This window comes from Micrasema longulum, unplaced genomic scaffold, assembly GCF_059751315.1.
Source record: "Micrasema longulum isolate JH-2025_06_02 unplaced genomic scaffold, ASM5975131v1 h1tg000060l, whole genome shotgun sequence".
In the NCBI taxonomy this organism is placed as follows: Eukaryota; Metazoa; Arthropoda; class Insecta; order Trichoptera; family Brachycentridae; genus Micrasema; species Micrasema longulum.
In genome coordinates, this window is record NW_028277267.1 from 311,645 (window position 1) to 328,884 (window position 17,240).

The window sequence follows — 17,240 nt, forward strand, 5'->3', positions numbered from 1 at the left end:
TAAGACAAAAATATTTCAGTTTCATTTACTATCATATAATTTTAATTTCTCTATCCTTATCTCTGTTTTGTATTCAATTTCTTAATAAAGATAACAGTCTCAAAGATGTCGCGAAAGCGATGAAACCGGTCACTTGATATTCCAAATTTGTGGATTAAAGTATCACTCGTGTTTTATTTCTTTAATAGTTATTGCTATTTAAACTTATGAACAATGACATAGATTGCCCTTTACCAAAACATATTGTACCCAACACGATAAAACTTGTTATAATTTGAACTGTTATAAGAAAAGCCGTAAGTAGAGGTATCTGAGCATATAAAAGAAGCATTATTTAATTTTCTTTTGGCCAGGAAACCGTAATGTCAGTATTAAGTGAACAATGTATCTACATTGGAGCAAAGCTACAAAGGTAAGAATATGGTTTCTCGTTTCTTAGTTCTTGGAACAGGAAATTAAGGCCAGATATTGCCTTTCTGCACTTCTATATTAGTCAGTTCTAGAAAGCTCTCGCGTGCAAACAATGAACAGTTATACAAAATGGCGAAATACACAAAAAATACACTCCACTGTGCTGCTACAAACTAGGAATTTTACAACTAGGGTTTCCAAACCGACTATAATAAAATAAACGTTAACATAACTTTTATTTCCATTGTTAGAAGATGAGTTAGGACCCCTTAAGAAAAATAATATCACATTAAAAAAAGTGAACTAAAATAATTGTTGCGTTTTCGTCAAAGACAAAAAAAAATACATGAAAAACTTTAGAAAAGAAGAATTACGTCCATTTCGATAAAAAAACGCAATATTAGCTTTTGAATTTTAGCGTTAATTATCTTTATAAGTTAACTTTTTTGGTACAAGTAGCACTTGAAAAATTATTAGATCTTGGTACAATCTAAGCTAGAAAGAATACTAACACCATAAAAATTGTTTTTTATGATTGAAACATAAAAAAACAATCGTATCAATTTAATTTATATAAAATTTGTTTTATCATTTGAGACAATATTTTTTACTAGATGATTCAGCAAACATTTTTTTAAACGGAACTAACATAACAAGTTTTTTTTAAACGAATAATCCGCTAAGCCTCTATTTAGAGGCTTGTTAGCTTGTGAAAAAGAATGAATATGGTAGAAGGTTATGAAAAATACAGTATAACACCTAGATTAATTGAGAAAATAACTTTTCTTGATTTTTTTTCTGGCAACTGGCGTGAATTGAAACCGCGGCACCAGTTTCACCGTTGACCGTCTAACCAACTGCGCCATTTTAAAATTTATTTCCTATTTCAAATGTTCACATTCCAAAATTTTCAACTATAAGTACAGTAAAAAATAAACATATCGATTGCGTCTTATATTATCTAAAATGAAAAATTTGAATAATATAATTTTTGTAGTTTTCTTTTAAATAAGTCTTATTAAATAATTATATTTTATTAAATTTTCTGTGGAAGCGTTAAAAATGTTTTTGGCCCTAAAAAAATAGTCTAAAATAAGTCAAATAACTAAATCATAAATGAATTAACAAATTGATGACACAGTTGATACTTGAAATCTGTTTTGCTTGTTCATTAAGATCCAATAATAGAATTTAGTTTATATTTTAATTATAAGAATATTCATGTTTTATGTTTGTACTATTTTAAGACCAAAGAAAAAAAAGAAAAAAAAACACATACTAGCTGGCTGCCGATTATGGATATTTTACACAGTCTCACACTGTGCCATATATTTTGTAAAAAAAAATACAACAAGGAAATTGGATACAATAAATGTTTTTTTGCGCGTCGTAAAAATTATAGTATGAAATTGTAAGGTAAAGTATCCTGAAAATGCATGAAAAAAAAAAAAAACCTTTTGATAAAAATGAACTATTCGAACAACGTCACTGGTTCATATAAATCAACCAATGATGAGAGTTATGGATGATTTCTGGTTAGCTTGCCGTGATTGAATCAATGGGCAAAACTGATCAAAAATAAGCGGAAGAGAACCTCTGACGTCATACGCGGAGTTATTTCCGAAATACAAAATTGTAACGCTGATAATACATCGTATACAAATTGAAAAAAATATATTTTTTCCATAGTTTATTAGTTTTTAAACAAATAAAAAAACCACAGAACTTCCGCATTCAAACTGACGTGCTTCCAGCTCAAAGTATTTCTCCGAACTAAAAAATGAATTTACATATTGTTAGAATATTTTTTTTTAACACCGCCGCTGGCTAGGCTGTGCGTCAAAACTCCAGTATAAATTTGTATGGAGACAAGCAGCCGGCAGCATTCCGAAATATTCCAAAAGTTGCTTGAATTCAAGTGAAAATTAAATTACTTTAATGTGATTAAAATCCACTATTAGTATCTTTACACTTATTTTTAGCTTATGTTTTCCGGGATTATCGAAAGATTTTTTAAAAAAATACCTGCAACAGGCGCACAGAGCATGAAGTGATAGTTAAGTGTAATATGTAATGTAATAGATAAGTGTTTTTTTTCCATGTTTTTATTTAAGTTACCGCATTAATTTGTCTTGAGATTTATGCAAAGTGAAGTTTTTAATATCCGAACCTTTAAATTCATTGAGATTTTCGTAGTAAAAATTCTTTAACAAGCTTCTTTACATGTTGGTACTTACTGCATTTTTTACTATGGTATAAAATAACGTTGGTACATCTTCCTAATTTTCTAGTGAAATAGCGTGCTGATATTTAAAGTAGCCTGGCTTAACTATAATTTTAAAGTGGCATTTAAATTTAAAGCAGTGGCTTTTTACTATTTTTATATCCAACTGCTTATTCCGAGAATTTAATTAAAATTACCCGGTAGTAATTTTATCATTGCACTTAAAAATGAAATTGGATGTGAAAAAATAACGCGGGCGGTAGCGTAATCAAAACTGTTTTTTGCATCGCGTGTCTGACAATGCAACGGGGCGGATTCAAGTGCATTCTGCACAGAAATAATTAATGCATTTTATGTCAGTAGCGTGCAACCTCAAATCATTTTCAAAATGTCGAGTAGCATAATTCAAGCGCCAGTTTTATGTGTTATATGGAAAATCATGCTACATATTAAAACATGTTTACGCTAACACTCCTGCAATGAAAACTATGCTCATATTTTTCATCGGTATTTTACATTATTTTATCATTTATTTGTCCAGGCGGGTGAAGAAATACAGTTCTGTGTGTGAAATAGAACCAGAATCCTCGACGAGTGTTTCCGATTCGATGGTAAGTTCTGAATAAGAATTTCGAATGGAGATAAGTGCGTCACGTTATGTAGTGTTTGGCGCGTTCGCCTACCATTCCTCGGTTCGATTTCTTACGAGGTAGACGTTAAATAGTGATTTTAAAGGTAGTGCAAATTGAAATATTTCTTTGTTCCTGGACTGACATCTGAATCGCAGGACTGATTACCTTACCTGCATGTAACAGATGATCGAACTACGCTGCATTTGGTTCACAAAAGCACACACATTTCTAAGAACGAGCTGGTTTGCGTTGTTTATTGTAACTGTGTTTTATGTGACTTTTAGAATATAAAAATATGAATTGTGTTGTATCTGAGAATGAAAATATATTTTTTATTATTTTTATTTAATGCACAAAATACACCATTTTATCATAGAGCACAATAATATTTTTTTATGTCTTGACTTGTTAGAAAATTCCACGTTAAGTCAGGACTCTTCTATATATAAATCAAAAATATTTATTAACTTAATTAATATTAACTTATTAAATAATATACACAATAATCAAAACAATAAACAAAATAATAACAGAAATGTATACATGTCAAAAAATGGAATGCAGAAAAGTTATATGATAATACATGGCAATATACACGGATCTCAACAGGGAAAAGTACGCAGGGGTTTGTCATGTTCAAAATACTAGACACTCTAATAAGGATCTGATTCTACAGAGAGGAGTTAATACTTTTTTGGCTCAAAGGCAGCAATATTATATAGGCCCGAGGATATATAACCTTATCCCAGACTCATGGAAATGTGGTGGGATTGCCAAGCTGAGGAAGGTGTTGACGGCATTTTTAATCTATATTGGTCGGAGGGAGTCAGAGAAATTGTTGTCCGATGTAGAAGGACGTAAGCTGATTTCTTGTTTTATTAGTAATGACTTAGGACTATGTTTTCACTGTTCATTTATTATTTACTTTAAATACTGAAAAAGCACACAATAATAAAACTGTAATAATTTTTTAATATTATTATAAAATACATAATGAACTGCCTTAGAACGGGAAAGCTATCCCTAGTTAGGCAGTTTAGATGAACCAACAGCAAAAATAAAAAATAAATATGTTTACTTTTACGACTTAATTAATTTGTTGTATAAATAATCACTTGTAAATTGCTGTAATAAATATGAAAAAAATAATAAAAAAATGTAAATAAAGATCGGCAAAAATAATATGTAATTAATTTTATAATTAAATTCAGAAATTAATTGAGAATAAAAATAAATACAAAATATTACAATGAAGTAATAATAGTAACGCATTTTCATATATGGTTGAATATGTTATTTAATAAACGTAATAATAAAGTTAAATATATATTTACAAATAATTATGCATTATTATTGAATTTATTCAAAGATGATATACATATATACGTAAATGGATATTAATAAAGACAGCATCGATATTATATATTTATTCCCGAAGCAATCTTATACAGTGTTCTCTTCCTCTCGATAAAATCCAATTATGGATCTTCATCTTAAATATGGACATTGTTTTAGAGAAATTAATATGTTCATCCAAGACGTTGAACACTCTTGGAGCAATATATGAAAAGTCTCTCCGAGCAAACATCGTACGTGTTCTCGGTATTAAGTAGTTTAGGTTACGCGAAAACCTCGTACGGGCAATAACGCAAAATAACCAAGATTTATCTAACGATGGAGCAGTAAAATAAAAAAAATATCATAAAATAATAAGCAATTTACCGCTTTATAAAATTGAAAAGTGTGTATCTCCCGTGTCTCTAAAGTTTTTACAGCATAACTTATTTTTGTAAAGTAATACATTTGTTATTTTAGTTGACAAAAATAGATTCACTAACTTAAAGGCAGTAGAGTCGAAGAATATTTTTTCATACATAACCATAGAAATTTTCCTGATTAAATAAAAGTAAGCCTCACCTGAGTTGCTAATCTCCTCTAGTGGTTGGAATTGGAAACTCGCCTTGAATCCCTGCCCCGGGGACTCCGAGTTTGCAATAAACTCTATGTAGAGGTCTGAACTCGTCGACAAGATCTCCATTTCTGAAATCAAGAATTAGTCACACTTCGATTTGTTGCGAGACTTTTTTTGCCACGTACTTGATCCGCCTAATTATTTTAGGCACATTTCAACTTTCAAAAAATTCACAATAATATTTTTAAAACAGAGATAAAGCTATTGAAAATATGGACGTCTTAGCATTTACAAAGTTTGTAATCCGCCATTGGCTGGGTTGATTAGTTACTTTACATACTGTGAAACTTTGTTTTTTGTAATTGATAAGATTCTTGACCCACGCACAGAAAATTCCGAGTTCGATTCTCGGTGAGCGTACAAAAACGAAATGTAATTTTTCTTCCGCCTGGATATTTCGTGATGTAATTTACCACTGTAATTGGACCTCCAGGCCCGTTGTATCCTAAAAAAATCAAATTACATTCAGCAATTTACCAGGCTGACTCTCATACTTAGCGATATTTTTTCACATGCAAGGTTGTGATATTACACTCCCATGCTCGCTGGTTAATCACAGATAACGACAATATAAAGAAAACTATTGACATCTATTGTTAAACGAGGTAAGTAAAAATCTAGAATTTATCTAAAAGATGGGCAAACTCGAAATATTGTTCATAGAATGAAAGGTCGTTATAAGCATTTTACAAATTATATTAATTGAAAATGTGTTAAAAAAATTGATTTCATCTTGCAATGTCTTAACTTAACTGAATTTCTTTTGATATAGACAAAACTCCCGTTACTGAAAGAAAAATTAGAAAGGATAGTTTCCTTTTACTCTAATTATTAGATGATTTAATTTTTATAATTTCTAAAATTCAAATTGTATATTTAAGTTTTTTCCGTGTTGTGTTCAAGAATTTTAAAAAAAAAGTAATTTATCTAAACAAATTTAATAAATAAATTAAAATTTTAATCGAAGTTTTATTTTTTTAATATATACAAATAATTTGTGACATTTTTTTTCATACAAGATACGAGTCCATAAATAATCAATAAAGCGTTATAAAAATTATAAAACCACGTGACAAAATAATTACAACTTAAGCGAATAAGTTGGACTCTGTTAAAGGTTCTGTACACATAATTATATTTTATTTTGCATTTCGTGAATACCTAAATAACACAGAACACGTAACATAAAACTCACAAAAGAATAATTGAGGTGTGTCCAATCAAAAGGGCGTAATTCCACTTTTCACAAAAAACTTGCGTGTAAGCTTTTTACAGCCGGTGCATAAAATGTAGGTAAAATGTTTTTATACTAGTATTTAAGTACTAAATGACAAAAATTGCATTTTAGAATATTTTTCGTTACATAGTAAAAGAGTGATAATTAGTTCCCGCTTGAATACAATACACGAGTCCTTCATTTGTATCGAAAAATTATTCAAACAAGAAAATTATGTATTAGAATGAAAATGTTTAAGTAATTCAAAATCAAATTATTATGATAGGAAAAAGTATTTTGCCACCTATGTTTGATTGATAATGATTTGTTAAATCAATATTTTTATCATTTTAAACTTTCATGTATACAGTCTTCGTGGTGTAATTTATTAGTGGCTAAGACATTTGACTCACACCCGGTGAGAACACAAAAATTCAACGATACTGTTATCAAGTCTAGGCGTTTTGAGCTGTAATCCACCACTGTGATTGGGCCCTTGGCATATTATTGTGGAAAATGTAAAAAAAAAGTAAAGCAGAGTTTGTAATAATACGCCTTTTTAGGCATACAGCTTTTAATTCACAGTAAACTGACATAGGCAGTTGGTATTTTTTACTCTACTACACGTTTTGCAAGGCAATGTTTCGGAATATAATTTCCAAACTATCGTTCTATGAGCAATCCTCTCTATTTACTTATACTTAATGGAAATAGGTTGAAATTTTGACAGCGTAGTAATATATTTAAATAGGAAAAAACTAATTTAATGCGCCCAACGCTCCATATATTGATAGGTGTACAAATTTTCAGCAAACCCAGTATACGAGTGTGTGGGTATTTTATTATTTTATTTACTAAAACATTTTATAAATTTTTCACAAATAATATGAAGACGGGTATAATTGCCTTGAGGTAGTTTTTTCGGGCCTACAATAATTGTTTAATTTTTTTTTATCTATATAATATATTTGATGGGCTTCTTTCTATATAAGCTACTCGTATATAAAAATAAAATTTTAAAGGAAAATTCCTTATTGATTAACAATCTTTCGGACTGTCCGTTTTATAAAGTAGGATCAACATTCAAATTCCAAATCGCAGCACTAGAAACTGTCAATTAATTTGTTCTAATTTTGAAAAAAAAAAAAATTAAAACAACCCTGAACCTGGACCGAATCCAGTGAACCAGCAATGTTGTATGCAATTATGTTGTTCGGTTAAATAATTATATTTATTCTGTCAAGTTTCTTTGTTTTAAATTGTAACAACATTTCTCCATACTTTGTTGTTTTTTTTATATTTTATTTTAACGTTATATTTTTGATTTGTAAATATTTATTGTATTTATTTCTTTTGCCAATTTTTTTGAGAAAATAAAAAGTGGAATTATGCCCATTCAATAGTTCACTCCTCAATTGAAATGCCACCCCTTGGGCCATTATGGGCACGCCAAAGGAAAAAATAAAATGACCGGGGGTTGATTTGAAAGTATACACTACCTGCTCCCTCATTACATAAAACTGTAATGGTCGGTGATAAATTGTTTTCTCCATCAAAAACCTTTATAATGTCCGCCCTGTTGAGACAACTGAAAAAAGAAAAATACACATTTACGTTCCTGTTATAGATTTACAATAGGAGTGATATTTGGGTAATACTGTCAGTTAAAAATATTTAGTTTGGTCGTAGTAATAAAAATTCATTTTATCTTTAACCTTTTCTCTGCCGCTAATATATCAACTTATTTTTTTCTGAATTGCTATGGCAGTTCCCAGCAGACCGCAAAATTTAAGGTTATTTTTATAACCTAAAATAAAGAGCCATAGAAACTTACGAAATTAATAAACGATGTGTCATTTTAGAAACCATTGTCGTAGAAAAACGCTATTTAAATTTTCACAAAATTAATATCAGGGTTTTCACTTCCCACATACATTTATATTCTACATCATTATACATTTTACATACTATATTATATTCAGAAATTGTAAACATCGAATATTTTTTATTCTCCTTCTATTTTGAGTCCGTAGAAGAAAACGAGATTCTTTCGCAAAGTTAAATTGAAGCAAATTTTAGTCATAGAAATAATAATTATGATCAAAGCAGAGAAAAATGATTTTTAAAACTGAGAATAATTTGTATTTAGGTAATATTATAATATAAAATAAACAAACACTGACTCGCGCATTTTACTATAAAATCGAGACAAATGTGCTTATAAAACGAGAAATAGTAAAAAACACAATTTCTTTTATCCAAAAAAATGTTTAAGAACACAAAAAAGCAATATAACAGTCGTAAAATAATAAAATCAAAACATAAGATTTTAATTTCAATTTTTAATTTAACAGAAAGACAACAGCAAAACAAAAAAATACACACAACATAATGAAAAAACAAAAAATAATGCGAAATCAGTTTTCCACATAAATACATTTATATGAATTCGGTTCAGTTAGATATTAATACATGTAGAAGTGCATGTGTGCGAGTTTTTGTGTGTGAGGATGCGTGGGTAAGTGAGTTGATTGTTGTTTTTTGCTAGGTATGTGAATATGTGTGTGAGTGTATATGGGTTTGAGGGTAGGCTTATGGACAGGGTGAGTATGTGTTTGGTAACAGTGAATAGAAACATCTTAAAATTATAATGTAAAAAAAAAATATTTACAAAGAAACAGAATGTTTTTCAAATAACAGTTTTTTATTTTAAAAGTGGATTGACTGCAGTTAAATATATCTATGCTATTGAAAAATACATTAAAATTACGTGCCAAGCGAATCAGAGGAGAGTTCTGTGCATAGTTAGTACGAACTGTAGGTACATGTAAAAGAGATAGATTCGATCTTCGATTGATATGACGACAAACTAAATTCGATAAAAACAAATACGCAATACGAAAGGAGACTCAAAAAAAAAGTGTCAACCCTGCGTTATTGACGCGTGTTAAACTTCAAACATAGCTCTCATTTGAGCCGCTGTCGTGTCGATAATTTTAATAATTCCGTGTTCTAGTATTTCATCAAGCTTTTAACAAATGTTTCCGATTGTACAAAATACTAAAATCGTTCGGAATACTTGACCTCGACGCGTAAAGCGCGTACAAATGCGTGCGTCTTTACGCGTTATTTTTGTATAGTCGGTCCTCCGAGCACGGAAACGGAGAGCGCGGTCGCGCGCTTTTGTCATTAACCCAGTTATCGTCAACAATATTGTATTGGCCGTTGTAAGAGGAGCTCTGACACCAGTTGAAATTGACAAAATAACATGATATTGATGATCGGTGTATTAATTATACGTTGAATAAAATACAGAATTTGGTTGGGAAGCCCAAGAGTAACAGTGATAACTGAGTTGTAGCTACTCTTTACCACGTCTTGTAGTCCTTTCATAGGATGAATTTTTTTATTTTGGACGTCTCTTAAACGGAAGTGAAGTTGATGTACTCAAGAACGTTGCATTGGTTTTGTCATTGAATCTCCTACCTGAGACCTGCCCTTACAATCTCATATATATCTTTACAATTCATAGGTTTCAAGGAATTCAATAAATTGCCACAAAAATTCAAAGTACCAATTTCAAAATATAGAAACAGGACGTGCAAATTGAAAAATTATTATTTCCAGAAGTACTTTGAATAAATAATGTTAGTTTATCCAGAGAATGCGCATCTTGAACATATAACTTTTAATATTTTACCGTTTTTGCTTGTATATGTAATTTTTAATACTATTGAAATTTTTTTTTTGTTTTTTTATACTTTTTTAACTTGTATTATGTATATGTAATTTTAATACGCTTTTGATATTTTTTTAACCTGTATTGGCTGCACATATTTTGTTAATTTAAAAAAACTTTTTTTATTCTTGTAATTTTTAACATTTTCACTCTCGTACTAGTTCAGTTTTTATGTATACATACATGTAATTTTTAATTTTTAATATTTTTTAATTTTTCTTTCCCAGATTGTATAATGTAAACATCATTTTGATTTTATTTCCATACCTTGAATAGTGTTTATTTTGTTATTTTTAAATGTTTTTCTTACTCTTTTAGTTTGTAGTGTATCATAATTTTTATTCTGCTTTTGTAAATAATGTTATACTTTGAAATGTAAAAACATTTGTAAATAAATATTGTTATCTGCATGTCCCTAAATGAGTGTTTTACAAAAACTCCTTAGGAATAAAATTATGCATAGTATGTTTTCAATTTAATAAATAAAAAAATCTTCTATAAATTTTATTTACCTCTGTTGTAATTGACTTATTTATTTGACATATTGTAGTCTGTATTACTTTACGGGCTGTTTAACCCATTACGTAATGTAGACTGAAAATACATGTAAGAAGTTAATGAATTGAAAGCAGATAGCTGCTAAACTGCCGGTTTGTATAAAAAAATAGATCCATATTATCTGCAGAAGCAAAATTCAGCGAGAGAATTGCCCTATTAATGGGTGACTTCTGACTTGCATTTGTACGACTTCTGAGTGTGTAAAACAGCGCATGAGATCTCGCTCTAGTATAATTATTTGGAACATACAAACTGATCCCTTTCAGTTTGTTTGGATTATATATACTTCCAGAAATCAGCTTATAGAAATGTTTCCCAAGAAAAAATGGACGAGATTTGAGGGTGTTGTAATCCAGCGTCCAATCATCCTTCTTAGGATGGATTGCCTAAATATAAAAAAAAATCCAGCGTCCTTTCTAAAAATAATGATGGATACAAGAATGGATAATTATAATTTTTTTTGAAGATATAAGTATTGCAAAAATTCATTTTGAACCTTCTCTATTTCACGAATGGGGTTTGATTCAGAAGGGTCCCTAATCATGAAACAGTATTCAAGTATGCTACGAACTAGTGTATCATACGAATTGCAAATTTCAGAAGTGTTATAAAAATATTCAGAGTTTCAAAGTACAAATCCAAGCATTTTAGATTTATCTACAAAATTAGTAATATGGGACTTAAACGTGAAATTTTACTATAAAATAATTCAAATATCTTTAATTTGGTAATTGTGTGGTAAAATTAAATTGTTTATCTTGTACATAAAGAAGTAGAGATGTTTCTATGGAGCAAGTATACGAGATAACTCTGCATTTTGGTATGCTAAAAGGTAATTTGTTAGATACAGACCCATGCCATAAATTACTCAAACAATATGTGAAACTTTATTTTGATCTTACGTTTTCGGAAGAATGGAAACCCATTTGAGAGGGTTTAATAACCCTGCGATTCGTTTATAAATCTTAGTGCATCATTCACTATGACCCTTTACCCTTATTTATCATCCCTGCTCTGACAGAATCAACTTATTATAAATGAATACGTCATTATTAAATGTCTAATTCAGACCCATTTGATAAATAGATATACACTTATCTCTCAACTTCCGACCTTTCTTGCTTAATGTGATATTCCAGAGAAAAAGTTTAAAATACATTTCTGAGATATTATAATTTTAGATTTTTAAAGTCCCCTGGCACAAGTTTTTTTAAGAGAAAATTTACAAAATTATCAATTAAACATCTGGCTTAAGTTTTATTAATTACATAACATTTCTTCAAAATGGTTTATCTAAGTGATATATTTTTTTAAAGTCTTTGGAAATAAAAAACAACACGAATATTAAAACAACTTGTTTACAAAACAGTAAATTCAAACGTATTTTATTGGATTCAAATTGAGACAAAGCAACATTCAAAATAGGATTTAAAAATAAAAAAAACAGACGGTGAAGAGTTATTTCTTGTTTTCCGGATTTTTTTAAAAACAAAATTATTTCGTTGTTTCTTTTACTTTTTCTAGTCTATTTTATGCAAGCATTTTCTACGGCGAAGTAACAGTCACTTTTTCGTTTTGATACAAAATGTATGCTATCTTAGGTAAGATTGTATGGAATTATTTCATTTCACTTTTTAACTTTTGCTATTTGAACAATTAATTCCATATTTTTATATTTATGAACCAAACGAGTTGAAATATTTGTCCTGTATATTTACAAATTTTTACAATTATTTAACAATCTATTCATGTTTACAAAAACTTGGACAAACTAAAAATGTAAGATAATACGTTCGTAAAATGTTTATTTTAGAGGTGGTTCTCTGGATTGGCGTAAGACTGATCACCTTACTTTTATGTAACAGGTGCAGTGCCCCATGCCAGCTTGGTGCGTAAGGAAATTGATGATGATGATGGGCAAACGCTCTCGGGCTACGAAAACAATATTCAGGATTTTCAGGAATTATTTCAGGAACTAAAGTAAAGTGACTTATAAACCGATGGATTATGCTGAAGTTCAGCAAAACCCGAAGTGTAATGAAACATACCTTCCCCGACTTACGAAAGAAACTGCTTAATTTTTGTTTTGGTTGGGAAAAGGGCGAAATAAGTAACGGGGAAAATATGATCCCCCAATAAAGTTCTTTATTTCCCTGAAAATTCTACAAAAAATAGAGGAAGGGTACTTATTAAGAGATACGTCAATTTTTTTTTACTACGCAGGTGATCGATAATCAGACTCAACTATTTAAGACTTGTCTTAAGTAAATATTCAGAAAAAGAAAAAGAAAAAGAAAATCAAATAGAGATATATCCGCTTTGTAGTGTAGTCGTCGACGCGTTCGCTTACCATGTTTGAGGTCCCGGGTTCGATTCCTGGTAAGGTCGACGCAAAAATCGATTTTAATTGCAGGTGTTAACTGCAATATTTTACTGTCCATAATTTATAATCTACACATTTAAAGGGCTTATGACATATCGTTGGTTGGTTTAAGCGGCCATTTTATACACGGTGTAATATTTACCAATATGCTTATGTTTGAAACTAATTTTGTAAATAGTATACAAACTGAAAAGTATTTCAAGGCTTTGCCTATTTTTATTACTTTGCCTATAAAAAATAAGTCCCCTTGCACCAACAAAAGCTTCAGCTTTTTAAGTTCACAAAAATCAACAGATAGAAGAATCGAAAAAACATGGATATTGACAAGAAAATAGAACCTGAAAATCCTTGGATTAAAGAAAAAAATCGGTTCCGCTTTAGTGTATGTACCTATATTAAATAATATAAAACATCGTTTTGAATCAAGTTGTATGTTAAATAAGATAAAAATATTTTAACTAAACATGGAAAATCAAAAAGTGCATGTAATGTGGAAATAAAATTTAATACTGTTAACTGTTAAATAGTTATAAAAAACATAATGAGTAAATAAAATAAGTAAAACAACTTTGTTTTTAACCACTAATTTTTATTTTTCACCGACCGGTTTCAAAGCAAACAAGCTTCTTCGTCAAGGTTTACGTAACTAATGAATTGATTTATTTTTTATTTTTATCATGTTCACTAAATACTACCCGTGGATCCAATAAATCAAGGCGTTTTTTCCATACACGGGTGGTAATTTGAAATCATTATTTTTGAAGTAAGACAGGAGAGGACTAAAATAAATATTGTTTATTTGGTAATTAATATTTGTTTTTTTATTATGAATCGCTTTTTTAATTTCTAAGATTTCTAAGTTGTCTAATTTTAATATTTAATTTTCAACATAAAGTACTTTTAATCCTGTGTCTTTATTGAAGTTATGATTATTTTCTTTCAGATGATTAGCGAATTTAGAAAAATTATTATTATTTAAACATTTTAAGTGTTCTTTTACTCTAATATTAAAGTTTCTTTTAGTTTTTATAATGTAGATTGAATTGCAATCATTACAATTAAATTGGTATATTCCAGACTTATTATATTTATGGACTTCAAATATAAACTTTATAAACATAATAAGTATTTAAATAATATACATTTAATAAAACTTCGTAGATCTAAAATAATAATCTCAAAGTTTAAAATTAAATGTATTTAATAAATTTAAATGTGGAATCATCGAAAAGGCAAAAGTTTTAAATTAAAAAAAAATTTGAAGTGTTATGTCCGGTCTGGCACCTGAAGCGTATTACTGATCACCATACCTTCATGTTACAGGTGATCGAAATTTGCAATATCTTGTATACTTTTTTCACACTAAAAGTTATACTAGATTATTTCAAAACGTTTCAAATAAATTATTAATCAATATAAAATATATAATGAATAAAATAAAAACATCAATTCGAAGTCATTTCTTTGTAGATAAGCTGCTGAGCTGAATATTTCTTGTTGCAAACGCTCTATTTTTAGGTATTTTCGAAGCGCTACCGCTGTCTCGTATTAGGAGCCTGTCTCATAATTGGCCATTCTCCTCTACTTGTCCTTCCAAAAAGTATTATGATAATAAATACCGCAGGATATTCGGCTGATTTATCCAAGAAATAGCTAGAAAAAGTTTTTCATTAAATAAAAGAACAATTTGGAAAAGTGGGGCAGGTAGTACTTAGTGCTAAACTTTTCAAACGTATTCGAACACATGGATTCTTTTTATTTTCAATCTCTCGCCTGATTGCCTTTTGTTTCTTTTACTCTCTCAACTACATTTCCACTTATTTTTGTTGGAATCGATCTTTATAATGGTTCAATGGCTTATATGTCTCTAACAAATTGAAAAAAATACGTAATTGTAAAAACAAAATACAAAACACTTGTGTTTATAAACAAAAACACAGTCTCATATAGTAAAACAGTGGCAAACAGAAAAAAAACCCACAAATAAACTCTACAACAAAATCACAAAAAAAATACATTTGGAATTGGAGTCAATTTACACGGGATCACCTAAAAAATATACATATTAATGTTTAACAAATTACAACAGGGATGGAGAACACCTTAACGAAAGAAATATGGAAGACACACACATACCCTCACCCAATGATACAAATACGCATCACACACACACAGAGACCTCCACAATTTGCACATATTTTCTTAAGTATATTATAGATATGAGTGATTTTATAATATGTTTACATTGTCTTTATAAAATAAATGTCAAAAATTATTGAATGAACTTCCATACACACACACACACATATACCCTCACCCTATGCTACAAATAAGCATCACACACACACAGAGACCTCCACAATTTGCACATATTTTCTTAAGTAAACTATAGATATGAGTGATTTTATAACATGTTTACATTGACTTTATAAAATAAATGTCAAAAATTACTGAATTAACTTCCACACACACACCATCACCCTATGCTACAAATACGCATCACACACACACAGAGACCTCCACAATTTGCACATATTTTCTTAAGTATATTATAGATATGAGTGATTTTGTAATATGTTTACATTGTCTTTATAAAATAAATTTTTAAAAAAATACTGAGTGATACTTAAAATCATTACCTTTTTTAATAACGTGTTTTGAAGCACCCGTAGAGTACGAAAATTTAAAAATACTGTAAATAGCGACATTGTCGACATCACAAGCTGAGTAATCTTGTATATTATTTTATTTTAAGTGTTCAAGTGAGAAATTATTTCTTCTTAAGTAAGATTAGATTCGCAGATGATACCCTACAAAGGTTTACATAACAAATTTAATACAATTGTGCGGTTGTGGCGGGTCTTATTCACGTGGGATTTAATAAATTACACTTAATAGTAACAACATTGACCCTCTAGGGATCTCGTGTTAAGGACGCTTCGTTTAAGTCCTTTAGCAGGGGTTGATGGTGGTTTCAAAGCCTACAGAAACCTACCCACGTTATTCTTAAAAGGGAAGATGAAAGTTAATTTGTCAACATTTATCCCTTTCACCCGCAAAATGTTCACCGAATACCAAAACATGGTAATGTACCATGATGTTTAATTTGAATGAGAGTTTGTTTGGACTATTTTTCATATCTCGCGAGAAAAACGGTTTAAAAATATACGAAATGGAGAATTATAAATGTAATACGTTTTTCTCACAAAATCGCGCAAAAGAATGTTACAAAAAATTAACAATGATTAACAAAGAGAAACTTTGTCTTCGTATGTATGTATGTGTTGAGTTACCTTTTTATATTATCTGCTTTAAATCGTAATAGTTTAATATTACAATACAAATACAATGGCTTACCTGACTACTTAAAATATTATACTGGGGATAAATATACATTAAAAAGCGCATGATGACTATTGTTTAGTAAATAACAGCATTTATCGATGTTATTTCTGGCCGATTACCTTTCTTTCCCACCCTTCTCTTGACCCATCCTTATGGTACCTACCTGACATCAAGATAGAAGAAATTCAAAATTAGAAAATTTGTATTTGGAACAAAACACACAACATTTTTGACATAACATCACATTGCCTAAAAGTTCTTGGATCGTCGCGCGTCGTTCTATAGTTATAATAAATAGTTACATATTTATCATTGTGCATTTCATCTTTCATTGCCCAAAATTGAAGCACATTCACATCATATAAAAGGTAGGTATCCATTTCATGTTCCTATCCTTTATTCAAATACTCCCAACCTCTTACAAAACAGAATGAAATTCGTTTTTCCATTACAGTTCGCCTTTTCGTTAACAATTACAGTAACCAGTAATAATGATGTTTTTTGTTGATATTTCTTGATAAAACTCCATAGTTAATGATTTTGATAAAATAATCAATAAAATTATCAATGAAACTTCTTAGTTTAGTTTTACTTTTTTATTATTTTGACCAACGAGCGTTTTCGCCTGAGTAGGCATCTTCAAGACTGGTCTTCTCTACTTGACTAACGCTAATATAACATGTTACTTGAACATAAATAATAAAGTATAATATATAATACAAAACAAATATAAAGCAATAAAATACCTTAAAATAAACAT

General features: G+C 29.4%; 1 protein-coding gene across 1 annotated transcript in view; it reads right to left on the reverse strand.

Moving 5' to 3' along the window:
- The window catches only part of LOC148285097 (suppressor of lurcher protein 1-like), a 120,324-nt gene that overhangs the window by 31,200 nt on the left and 71,884 nt on the right, over positions 1–17,240 (reverse strand). Inside the window, exons 5-6 of the mRNA XM_088230318.1 lie at positions 7,955–8,043; positions 5,185–5,307 (exon numbers count right to left, since the gene is read on the reverse strand). Coding sequence (XP_088086444.1) covers positions 5,185–5,307; positions 7,955–8,043 — 212 coding nt within the window. The remainder of the gene's footprint in view (positions 1–5,184; positions 5,308–7,954; positions 8,044–17,240) is intronic.